The sequence below is a fragment of the Felis catus genome, chromosome A1, assembly GCF_018350175.1.
Source record: "Felis catus isolate Fca126 chromosome A1, F.catus_Fca126_mat1.0, whole genome shotgun sequence".
Taxonomy (NCBI): Eukaryota; Metazoa; Chordata; class Mammalia; order Carnivora; family Felidae; genus Felis; species Felis catus.
Window position 1 is genome coordinate 227,652,414 of NC_058368.1, and position 13,342 is coordinate 227,665,755.

Consider the following 13,342-nt stretch of genomic DNA (forward strand, 5'->3'; position numbering starts at 1 on the left):
CCGGCCAAGAACTCAGTACCACCACCTGGTTGCCTCAAATAACCCACAAATATCAAAGGTAATTATCAATTAACTCAGGACCTAATTTCGAGAATGAAGGACGAATGGATGAAAATAAATATGCTTGTGCTATATTTGGAAATGGAAATATGTCCCTCTATCATTAAATCTCAGAATGGTGTGCTAGAAATAGACATTATTTATTCCACAAGCTGACAGAGGATATGCTAAGTCTGGAAGGCAGGCTCACTAGTGAGATATAAAGGTAAGGGATACATCGTTTTGGTCTTCAAGGAACTTCGCATCCACCGTGAAAAACCAACAAATGACCGACACACACACGATACACACAAAAGCAGACATAGGTCTCTCTGCTGGTCCTTCATCTTTGTCCTGGCACATGACAGCTGGCCTGGGAGGCCCGTGGGGATGAGTGAACAAATGAATCAACAGTGGGAAAAAGCATCCAGGAGGACAGGAAGACAGGCAATACCGAGAGAGTTATAGTCAGAAGCGGTGTGAACAACGTGCCAAAGGAGAGCAGAGAGACTGAGAGGTAGAAGGCAAAGGCAGGAGGAGGAAACTTCATGTTAGGCTCGTCAGCATTCTCTTTAAATACTACTTTAAAAACATTTTAAACAAGAAACCAGGGAGTATCAGTCGTCACGCCTTCTGAAAGGAGGGGTAAAACATCTCATGACTTGCTTTCAGAGGAGGAAAAAAAATGCAGGAAGGGTCCCAGAATGCTTCCAGATCTGGGGTGAAACTCCATCAACCACTTTCTGCATCCCACCTCAAGGTAGAAGATATTTCCTCTCTTCTCTCTTCCCAGGAATGGGTATTCTGTATTGCGTCCTCTGGGATTAAGAGAGCAAGGCGTCCCGAAGTCTCGCTCAGAACCTAAGCGCTCAGTCGGCCACAACGCACAACCCCTGAGTCTCTCCCAGGTGGGGTTCTTAAGAAGAATTCCCGATCCAGCACCTTTAAACTTAGTGGTTAATGATGCCACCTTCGATTACGTGCTCATCAGTGAGTCAGAAATGTGCCACAAAAGAGACAGGCCAACAGCTGTGCTCCACGTAAAGCGAGAGATCACCACCACCACGCGTCTGGAGTGAGAAGTCCACCTGCACACCAGGAGAGCCTTTGAAAGCTAGCTTTCAAAAAGCTTCATGTATTTGCCTAAATAAAAAAGACAACCCGCCTTTTCTATCTTCCTCTATGTAATTTTAATTTTTTTTTTCAACGTTTATTTATTTTTGGGACAGAGAGAGACAGAGCATGAACGGGGGAGGGGCAGAAAGAGAGGGAGACACAGAATCAGAAACAGGCTCCAGGCTCTGAGCCATCAGCCCAGAGCCTGACGCGGGGCTCGAACTCACGGACCGCAAGATCGTGACCTGGCTGAAGTCGGACGCTTAACCGACTGCGCCACCCAGGCGCCCCCCTCTAAGTAATTTTAAATTGCAGGGGCGCCTGGGTGGCTCAGTTGGTTGGGTGTCCAACTTCAGCTCAGGTCATGATCTCACAGTTCATGGGTTCAAGCCATGCGTCGGGCTCTGTGCTGACAGCTCAGAACCTGGAGCCTGCTTAGGATTCTGTGTTTCCCTCTCTCTCTGCCCCTCCACCCCTGTTCACACTCTGTCTCTCTCTCAAAAAGAAATAAACCCTAAAAGAAAAATTTTAATTGTATGATCTGCTTGAGAAAAATTAATTTAGACAGCATAAATCTTTTAGCAACCTTTCATTCCTCTGATATGTTAAACTGTTTAGTAACTTTATGCAAACATGTATTTAATTAGCATGACTTCCTTTACTTGGCCCTTCTGTCATTTTTAATCTCATTTTAAACTAATTAAATTTGTTCTAAACGAATCTGAATTTTCATTAAACGAATCTGAATTTTCATTAAATACCCAGTTTCACAACACAGTGACAGAAGAAATCATTCCTTCCCAAGAAAACCTACCAAGTACCCCTGTAGACGTTAAGGCCTAGATGCAGCACAGAGAAAGGAGACTGAGGAAAATTCTGGAGCTGGTCAGTAACAAATGAATCTACTATAATAATGGCCGGGGCTAAAGACGAAGGCCAAGCACATCGCAGGGAAGAATCGAGCAGCGCTCCGCTCCATGCCTGTGTATGGCCAGCTTCACAGCATCTGAACTCCCGGCTGCCTGGGACCGCTAGGCACTCCCCCAACTGGTCAGCCGGGGCACCCTTCCTCGGCCTCAGGTCACTTTAGGGCACACACTTAAGAAGAACCCAGTCAGGGTACACATGCTAGTTTCTCTGCCACTGTGATAGTTTTCCATATAACAGGAATGAACGCACTGAAAATTCTCCAGTTGTAAAGGGAACCACTTAACCTTTAAAACAGATTTGAGGTCTCCTTGGTCTACCAACTTCATCAATTCTAGAAGTTCCTACGGTGTAAGTCAATGAAAACAAAATGTGTTTTCACTTTTAAATAAATTCCCAAGCCTGGTAACAAGACAGATTCTACTGTTTGCTAACTGGAATGTTTTTATTATAAGATTCTTTTTCTTAAAAATGCTACTTATGTTATTAAAACCAGTGAACTGAGACGCAGTCTCTGGGGAACAGCTCTTGCAAAACGCTTTCCTTCTAGTTTCCTTTAGTGTCTGCTTTCTGAAAACTGTAACCAAGCTGAAAAGGTGATGTAAATCATATATACTGCTTCATGAAGTCTTCTCCGTCCTAAAGTCAAGCTAAATCTTTACAAATCCTGCTTGAGAATATTCCTTGGCACGTCACAGAGACGAACAGCAGATTAGGGACACGCGGTGGCAGACCTTCCTCTGTCTCCAGAGGCACAGGCTACCCGAGGCCACGGCGCCCCCTGCGGCTCAAGTGACAAGCTTCACCCCCCAGCCACTGTGCTTCCCTAGGAGGGGGCTGCTCGGAGCTATTTGCTGCCGTCTGTCTGTCTGCCGCACCTGGAAGAGCGAAGGCACAGTCTGCTTTTTCACACACATCACCTTCTCCCTCTCGGCCTGGGTGTCCAAATGCATGAGGTAAAGAGCTGCTGACATCAACATTGAAGGGAAAGAGAGAGAAACACACAACTGTACTGCAACAGGTGGGCATAAAGAAAGTTCCAGAAGGCGCAGGGGAAACAGCTGACCCTGCCTGGAGCAGTGAGGGAAGCTATATACCCAAGTTTCAGGGGTGCCCGAGTGTCACAGGTTTGGGGACACTGCTGAGTGTGACGGGCTGCAGGCAAAGTGGAGACTGGACCGTTAGGATGCAGAGAGGTTTCAGGCCAGTGCCCCACGTACATAAGGAATCATGACAGTTCAAAAGCAAGGCTATGACCCGATCAAATTTCTATTTCTGTAGCAGTGTTGCAGGAGGCTGGAGCGAGAGCGGCCAGAGGCAGGGACACCCACTGGTGGCTACGGCCTGACCCGAGCTGAGAGAAGAACTCACAGCCGGCTGCACCCGTGACCAGAAACCGCTGCGGACAATAGTACCATTGGTAAGTGTCCTCAGAATTACCATGTGTCCTCGGAAAAAAACCAAAAACCTTCTTTTGGGGCACCTGGCTGGCTCAGTCAGATAAATGTCCGACTCTTGGTTTCGGCTCAGGTCCCGATCTCACAACTGGTGAGTTCAAGCCTTGAGTCGGGCTTCACTGTAAGTGAAGAGCCTGCTTGGGATTCTCTGTCTCCCTTTCTCTGCCCCTCCCGGCTCACTCTCGGTCTCTCTCTGTCTGTCTCTCTCTCTCAAAAATAAACAAGCGTTAAAAAAAAAAGCAGTTTCTTTGTAAATACTGTAAAGTCTTTTTTAGTTATGGCATTATTAAGGGCAGGCAGAGAAGCTGGAGGCAGTGGTGTTCTGCTCTGAGAGCCTCCCCAGGCCCACACAGCACCAGCTGCTGCAGAAAGGGCTGCCTGCGCAGCAGAGGACGGCAGAGCCCATCACCGGCCTGGGTGGGCCAAGGTCTCAGGGTCTGTCTCCAGGCTGCCACACAGGCTCGCAGAGTTTCAGAGTAAGAGGGAAGTATGGGTTTCTGGGAGCCAAGCCTTTAAGTGATGAACGGCCTGGGCGACAACTAACTGCCCGAGATCCAGAACTGGCGGTGAGGTTCCTTCCCTTTGAGCACAGCTCCCGCTTCCTGGTCTCTGACGCCCCTCCCGCGGCTCTCAGGCAGCCCTACGCTTTCCAGATCCTTCTTCCCAGCCTGCGTCTATAAGCTTTCATGTGCTCAATCTCAGATCACCTGGAAGGGCTCCTCATCTCCAATTTACAAAGAGCTGTGAAGTAGTGAGGGTTTTTTTTTCCCTTCGCAAGAAGATGCAGTAAAAGTTGACATCTTTAGTCAATTTGTAGTCCTACCCAAAACTTTAGATTACGTCTTTTTTCTCCTAAAAAGCTACATAAGCTTAATTGTAATTTTGTAGGATTTCTCCTAAGAATAACATACACGTACACAAGGTATAATTAGTACCCACCTATTTTCATGTACCAAATAACATGATCTTTTACAATGACAAGAGCATACCTATGAAGTCAGCACTAGTATCCCGATGGCCATGTTGGGTTTGGCACATTTAAGTTCAGTATTACGTAGAATTCACTTTTATCATGATCTGAGAGTGGTCACACAGTCCGATAAAATCATGTCAACCATGACACTGGCCACATGACAGCCTTACCCACGGAAAGGAAACCAAGCTGTGACCACAGTCACAGCTAAGATGGACACGCTCTGTCCTCTCTCCAAGTTAAAGACCCCTCTACCAGCTCCAGGCTTCCCTGCTCACCTCCTACTCCACACCCTTCCCTGGCCAGCCCAGGCCTCACGGGTCTACTCCTGACAGACACGCAGGCTTCCACGCTGGTGAAGACAAGCAAGGAGCCAGCAGCCTAGAGCACAGTCCCCCGTGCATGCCGACCCGCTCAGGTCGAAAGCCCTTGTCTCATGGCTCACCACCTCCGGTCCACTTTCTCACATCACAACCAGTCCACACTCTTCCCAAGGGGTTCAAAGGGCCTTTCAGAGCCAGGCTCTAACATGCGTCCCGATGCCTTACCTCCTTGACATGGCTGTGAAACGAGACCGACATGTCCAGCAGGATCTTCCGCTGCTCGACACGCCGAACAAAATCTTGTATCCGGTCTTCAAGCTGATGGGCAGCCTGATAAATCTCTTCTGGGTCACATTCCCCGGTCTGCGCCAGCTGTTCTGCTGCTTCCAGTAATTTATCCGCGTTGGTATATGTGTTCTGCACAAGAGAAAATCCAGAGAAATAGAAGGTGAATTAGAAAAAACCCACCTGGCCATCACATATGGCAACTGAGTCACTTTGGAACACTCCAGATCACTGCTGCAAATTAAACAGAAAAAATATGAAGGGAAGAGATGAGTTAAGGAGTTCAGTATACCTCTATCAGCAGCCTTTTCCATTACTGTTCTAGATGGTTAAACTCTGAGCCTTCCCTCTGAAGCGGAGACAGGGTATCTACAGGCAGCTGTGGCCGTCCCATGACTCACAGAGGGCTTTCGGCTTTGTGCTGCTGCACATCCAGAAGATAGCACACAGCACAAATGCCCACTTCACTTTCCCTTCCAGGCTTATGACGGAGGGCAGAGTTCCAGTTTTGTCTTTCAGTATGACATACAGTTTTATAATTCCCCAAGTGCAAGTGGAAAGACTGGGTTCCAAGTACAAGTTGCTGTCTTCTTTAACATGTTTCTACTTACCGGTAATTCTGTGCTTCTCTCTCTTCTACTTAAGAACACATACTTTTTTGAGAAAAAGGAAATAACCATAATGGCTTATACAAACTAGCTAGAGTTTTAGAGAGCTTAAGGTTATGTGTAAATAGGTATCTAAAATACCCTGAAAATTACTCCATTTTGATCCATGATAAATGAAAGGCTGCAAATGGGTTCCCCAAATAAAGAGGTGTACCAGAGAGGCGCCCCTGCTCATGGCAATGCTGGAGAGAGGGCAGGCCGGCAGGGGCCGGGGGCAGCCAAGAGTGGGAGGGCTTCAGCGACATGCAAGAACAGAGGGAAGGCCCGTAGAGCAGGCTGAGGTCCCTTTTAGAAACAGGCTGAGTCCTCTGTCCTTCTCGAACATGTCAGTCCTGCAGCTGAGCAGGAGCAGCGTCTCATCAGTGGACAGAGTGTGGGGCAGTGTCCCTGCAGAAAGCCTGTGCCTGGGAAGGATGAGGGCACCCCTGCATGGGCAGCCTCCCACTGGGGGGACATCCATCTACTGAAACAACACAGTAAGGATAAGGAGGGGCAGTGTCCTTAGTTCAGAAAAGGGAGTTACAGATGTGGAAAAGGAGAAAAGCTGAGCTAGCCCTACAGTACCAGGCTGGAATTAGACGGATGCGTGTGATACATGGTTCTACAGACACATGTGGGAATGTCTGTGTTTGTGTACACACACACACACACACACACACACACACACACACACACAGACACTCCTCTTTCCCTCCTCCAATGAGAAGGCCCAGGAGTAGCCACGGCCCAACAGCAGTTAAGCATTCCTAGTACCCAGATTTCTACCTGGAATGGCCATTCTCCTCTACAAGGAACCAGGGCTCTTGGAGATATGGCTGACTCGAGGTTGGGATGGGACAAAGCACAAGATGAGCCTGAAATATCTTATTGTATCCAGAAGGAAGGAGATGCTTGAGAACAATGTGGGTAGGTCAGGCCACAGAGGTTAGCTTGAGGGGGCTCCCACTGGCCAAATCAGGGACGATTTGAGAGTAAACAGTGAGACTAACAGAGTATAAGCCACCAATGCAAAGGAAAGCACGAGTCCATACGGACATAAGTAAATAAATAAAACTAGACGAGGAACAGGATATTTATAGAATTTCAAAGGAGCTCCCCACTAAGTGCTTGTTAATTACCGAGGGGGAGAGACTCATCCCACAGTGGAGAAGCCTGGCAGACACCACTTCAACCCAGAAGCCAACGCAAGGACCACAGGTAGCGGGACAAATGAAAACCGGGTGCCGCCCAATGGGACAGCACAAGGACACGGCAGCGTGTCTAGGACACACCCAGCCGAAGACATATAACTGGAGTCTAATCATGAGGAAGCATCAGGCAAACCCAAAGGGAGGAGCATTCTCCAAAATAATGGGCCTGAAATCCTCCAAAGGTCAGAAAAGTTTAGGCACGACCAAGGAGGTGCTACCAACGCAAGGACCTTGGAAATGCGACCACTTGATGCCACCGGTGATTGTGCACCGGGTCCTTCAGCCGTAAGGACATGCCGGGGGCTGAGGGTTAGAAGGTAGGCACGTCGCAGTGCTAGCCTCCTGATTCTGACAGTGATATGTGGGTGCACAGAACAGCGTCCCTCCTTGGTGGGAAAAGGACGCTAAAGTCAGCAGTTCAAGGAGAGTTACGTTCTCTGTGCTATCTGTCCAATGTTCCTGCAAGTTGAAAAAAGATTGAAGGCAGCTATAAATGCAGCATGGTAAGTATGAGAGATGGTCTCAGTAAGGAGGACGCTGATGCACAGAAACAGAGGGAGGGGTTCCCCTGGCATCAGGGTGGGGGTGCAACGCCCCACCCCACACAGGCCACAAGCAGCATCTACGGGGAATTTAACCTTGACAATAAAAACTAACTGAAAGCAGTCTGTTCTGTTGTCATCAGCACAGGCTGGACACCCAGCTCTCCCAGCTCTCCACGAGCCACTGTCCTGAGCCCTTGCTGCACCTCGGGTGTGAGCCCGACCACAGCCCCTGCCGCAGGTAAGGAAATGAGGCCCGCCGGGCAGTCACGAGGCCCAGAGGACAAGGTTGGCGGGCGTGGGAGCAGGAGTCGGCCGGGTCTGAGGGTGCGGACTGTGTCCACGACTCCCCACGGACTGTTCGGCTCGCAGGAGCCCCCCTGGCAGGGCTTCAGGCAGCACCGTGAGCGTGCTGCTGCGGGGTAAGGTTCACCACTGCCTCTGCCCGTCAACGTCAACCGGAACCACCATCTTCGGGGGACTTCTCTTTTTGGTATTCTTCACTATCAACACAGGATCTTTCAGAGTTCTCTTTAGAAATGAGCAAAGAGATGTCAAAGGATCCCTTAAAATATACTAATTATGACCAGAATTGGAAAATGCACATACATACATTTTGCATATTCTTTGGAAACAATTATCTGAAGTAATTCAAAAGCACAGTCAGTTCCCTGTCTGAATGCAGAACTTACCAGCGCATGAAGGGCTGTCTGTACATTCAACACAACATATTTGGAAGCTCAGTTATAACAATCCCTGCACAGAGAGACAGTGACACGGCCCACTTCAAAAGAGCTTTGGAAAGCAGAAGCGTGACTCTGGACCTCCGCATGGCCGAGACCCAGTCCAGCAGCCTGCCAGGGAGGACCGTGACAAGAAGCCCTCCACACGCAGACATCACGCTGCTCAGGGCCTCCGGGTGCCAGGACGGAAGGACTCACGGCAGAGGCCAGAGCCCCAACACCAGTCACGTCACGGACTCGGTGCCCCTGAGCCACAGGCTGCAGACATTACTGCCTTACAGATGGATGAGGAGGCATAATGTCCTGATGAGGATGCTATTAACAACAATAAAAAGTAAGGGCAGAAACTCTTGGAGGCAAGAGGAGCCTAAGCAGACAGGACAGCCACATGCAATGCGACATCCTGGAGGCGGCCCTAGAAACAGGGGGAAACTCAGGGAATCTGAACAAAGGAAGGGCTTCAGTTCACAGCAGCAGCTCAGTATCCGACAACTGTAACAAACGTGCCATAGTAAGAAAGTAACCATAAGGGAAGCCGGGGACGGGGTATGGGAACTCTCCCCATCATTTTCACAACTTTTCGGTAAACCAAAAACTGGTCTAAAAAATAAAGTATATTTAAAAAATACACATGGTTAGCAATCCCCATCAAAATAACACCGGCATTGTTCACAAAGCTAGAACAAATAATTCTAAATTTGTATGGAACCACAAAAGATCCTGAATAGCCAAAGTAATGTTGAAAAAGAAAACCAAAGCTGGAGGCATCACAATCCTGGACTTCAAGCTATACTACAAAGCTGTAATCATCAAGACAGTATGGTACTGGCACAAGAACAGACACTCAGATCAATGGAACAGAATAGAGAACCCAGAAATGGACCCACAAACGTACGGCCGACTAATCTTTGACAAAACAGGAAAGAATATCCAATGGAATAAAGACAATCTCTTCAGCAAGTGGTGCTGGGAAAACTGGACAGCCACATGCAGAAAAATGAACCTGGACTACTTTTCTTACATCATACACAAAAATAAACTCAAAATGGATGAAAGACCTAAATGTAAGACAGGAAGTCATCGAAATCCTAGAGAAGAAAGCAAGCAAAAAACCTCTTTGACCTCAGCCACAGCAACTTCTTACTCAACACGTCTCCGGAGGCAAGGGAAACAAAAGCAAAAATAAACTATTGGGACCTCATCAAAATAAAAAGCTTCTTTCTGCACAGCAAAGGAAACAATCAGCAAAACTAAAAGGCAATCAACAGGATGGGAGAAGATATTTGCAACGACATATCAGATAAAGGCTTAGTATCCAAAATCTATAGAGAATTTACCAAACTCAACACCCAAAAGTCAAATAATCCAGTGAAGAAATGGGCAAAATACATGATATGGACACTTCTCCAAAGAAGACATCCAGATGGCCAACCGACACATGAAAAAATGCTCAACATCACTCATCATCAGGGAAATACAAATCAAAACCACCATGAGATACCACCTCACACCTGTCAGAATGGCTAACATTAACAACTCAGGCAACAACAGATGTTGGCGAGGATGCGGAGAAAGAGGATCTCTTTCGCGTTGTTGGTGGCAATGCAAGCTAGTGCAGCCACTCTGGAAAACAGTATGGAGGGTCCTCAAAAAACTAAAAATAGAACTACCCTATGTCCCAGCAATTGCACTGCTAGGTATTTATCCAAAAGATACAGGTGTGCTGTTTCAAATGGGCACATGCACCCCAATGTTTATAGCAGCACTATCAACAATAGCCAAAATATGGAAAGAGCCCAAATGTCCATTGAGAGATGAATGGATAAAGAAGATGTGGTATGTATGTGTGTGTGTGTGTGTGTGTGTGTGTGTGTGTGTGTATGTATATATACGTATATACATATGTATATATATACACACACATATATATGTATATACATATGTATATATATACACACACATATATATGTATATACATATGTATATACACACACACACACACATACATATACAATGGAATATTACTTGGCAATCAAAAAGAATGAAATCTTGCCATTTGCAACTACGTGGGTGGAACTGGAGGGTATTATGCTAAGCAAAATTAGTCAAAGACATCCTATGACTTCACTCATGTGAGGAATTTAAGATACAAAACAGATGAACACAAGGGAAGAGAAGCAAAAATAAAGTAAAAACAGGGAGGGGGACAAAACATAAAAGACTCTAAATATAGAGAACAGAGGGTTGTTGGAGGGGTTGTGTGGGGGGGGGGGGTGGGAATGGGCTAAATGGGTAAGGGGCATTAAGGAATCTACTCCTGAAATCATTGTTGCACTATATGCTAACTAACTTGGATATAAACTTAAAAAATAAATAGAAAACAAAGAGAAAAATTTCATCAACAGGAAATTAAATAAACTGTGGTTTTTTAGTACAACAAAATATCATGTAGATATTAATAACCCCCCCAAAAAAATATATGTTTATGTAGTTGACCCTTGAACAACGCATGTTTGAACTGCATGGGTCCAAACGTACATGAATTTTTTTTTTTTCTGATAAATACAGTACTGCAAACATACCTTCCTTATGTTTTATTAACATTTTCTTTTCTAGCTTACTTTAGCATAAGACTATGGTATAGAACACATACAACATACAAAATATGTTAATTGACTATTTATGTGATCAATCAGTAAGGCTTCCTGCCCACAGTAGGGCTATTCGTGAAGTTTTGGGGAGTCAAAAGTTACATGTGTAATTTCAACTGCACGGAGGGCTGGGAACCCTCGCCCCATGTTGTTCAAGGTTCAGCTGCATGTGTGTATATGTATGCAACACATACATACATAAATAGCACATTTTCTTAAAAATTTTAGTGTTATTTTTGAGAGAGAGAAACACAGAGTATGGTGGGGGAGGCGAAGAGAGGGAGAGAGACACAGAGTCTGAAGCAGGCTCCAGGCTTCAGCTGTCAGCACAGAGCTCGACGTGAGGCTCGAATTCACAAACTGTGAGATCATGACCTGAGCAGAAGTTGCACGCTTAACCAACTGAGTCACCCAGGCGCCACACGCATAGCAGCTTTTTTTAAAAAAGCTTTCACCTGTTGGGGCACCTGGGTGGTTCAGTCAGTTAAGCATCTGACTCTAGGTTTTGGCCCAGGCCGTGACCTCACAGTTCATGAGACTGAGCTCCACGTCAGGCTCTGCCCTGGCCCTGAAAGTGCAGAGCCTGCTTGGGATTCTCTCTCTCTCTCTCTCTCTCTCTCTCTCTGCTCTTCCCTTCCCCACTTGCACACACTCTCTCTCAAAAATAAACATACAAAAAAAAAGTTTTCACCTGTGAAACAATTCTTGAGCAGTTTCTACAATGACCTCACCCAGACGTCTTCCCGTGAGAGGCTGGCTCGGGGCCACTCGGTGCAGCCCCTGGGCACAGAGCAAGCTCTCCCTGCGAAGCTAACAGCATCAAGAGCCCCTGCTACAGAGGATCCCACACGCTGCCTACGAAGGTTCTCTGACCATCGGAGGCTCAATGTGAGGTGACTTTTCTGGGGATGATGGCTTCATGGAGACCTCTGCTGCCCCCCACAGAGCCTCAACCGGGAGTGGCTCTGCATCTCTCAGCAGAGGATGACGGGGCTTCAGCACTGAAAGAAGCCAACAGAGGATCATGCTTAGGCTGCACACACACTTTTTTTAGGTGCTAAATCCTGTTTTCTATTGTCACCACAGCCATGAAGTCGCTTACGTCGCATGTGTGATAGGAGGATCCAGACGTGATACTGCCTCCCAACACTGAACATTTTGTTTCTGAAGGCTTTTCCACCTCTTCTCCAGCAGGGAAGGATATCTGAGACAATAACTGCCACAAACGAACAAGTACATGTTTTAACTTTGAAGGACACTAAAGAGCATTTACTCAGCCCCACTTCTCACTTCACACTTGAGGAAATGAGCCCACACGACGGATTCCATGGCTTTCCCTCAGGCCCCAGGAGGCGCTGGTGGAACCAGGGTCAGCATGCAGGGTCTCTGACACCCACGGCCTTCCTGCGGCCAGAACACACCCCGGACCCACGTGCCACAGAAGAAAACAGATTTCCAACGCGCTGATGGGCATACTCATCACACACGCTGACCTCGGAGCCGCCGGCCCAGGCGCAGCAAGCCCCCCCGCGAGGACGGCGAGCACGCGAGGCGCAAAGGGGAAGTAACTTGCCCAAGTGAGTCAGGAGGGCCAGGATTGTACAGACAACAAATGCCCAGGCCAGGGTTCCTCTTGCAAGGGGAAATTCAGAACTTCAGTTTCTGCTCAAGGGGAGGTGGTGTCAGGGAGATGTTTTAGAGCCTGAAGAGGCCAGACCGCTCCTCCCTTCTGCCTGCCATCCTGTCTCCGAGGGCATCTCTCTGTGGGTCCAGTCCTTCCTCGGAGAGGTGGGCCACCATTCCCCGTGCTGAGGATTAGAGGAGACAGTGTAAGGGCTGGGCCAGGGTGAGGGCTGATCGGTTTCCTCTTTTCTGGAGAAGTAAATTAAAATTGCATAAGTGCTGGAACTCAGGAAACACTGCAGGGCAGTTCAGACCTTCCTTTCCCTACAGACCCTTGACTGCAACAGTCTGGGACTACCAGAAGATGGCCAGAGGCGACATTTACATAGAATCCAGTGAAAAAGATGGGTTTTCTTGATCTCATTTCAAGGAATAAACACTTCTATTCCATTTCTTTTGTTTTAAAAAACAACAAAGTATGCATATGGAAAACTCTCGAGGTCTTTTATAATAATGTGATAAACAAGAATGGTGAGCCAGTACATCTACAATCCGTACTAAAAACCCCAGTGTCCTTAATTGTTTAATCGGCCCATAAGTCCCGGGAATCAAAGCACAGGACACAAGCCTGCCCCCCACCCCGGCCAAACAGGTGATACGGAGCTGAAATGCACTACAACATGATCAAACTCATAACGCTAAGAGCAGAACCGAAAAAGTCTATATGCCGTATATTTAGGTACAGCAAAAAAGCAGCTACTGACTGCTATCTACACGTGCTAGCGTTTTACCAGAGAAACAATTC

General features: G+C 47.3%; 1 protein-coding gene across 8 annotated transcripts in view; it reads right to left on the reverse strand.

Moving 5' to 3' along the window:
* The window catches only part of TRIO (trio Rho guanine nucleotide exchange factor), a 354,620-nt gene that overhangs the window by 153,135 nt on the left and 188,143 nt on the right, over positions 1–13,342 (reverse strand). For all 8 annotated transcript variants that reach the window (XM_023239465.2, XM_045038713.1, XM_045038715.1 and 5 more), the window contains one exon: positions 5,061–5,252. In XM_023239465.2, coding sequence (XP_023095233.2) covers positions 5,061–5,252 — 192 coding nt within the window. The remainder of the gene's footprint in view (positions 1–5,060; positions 5,253–13,342) is intronic.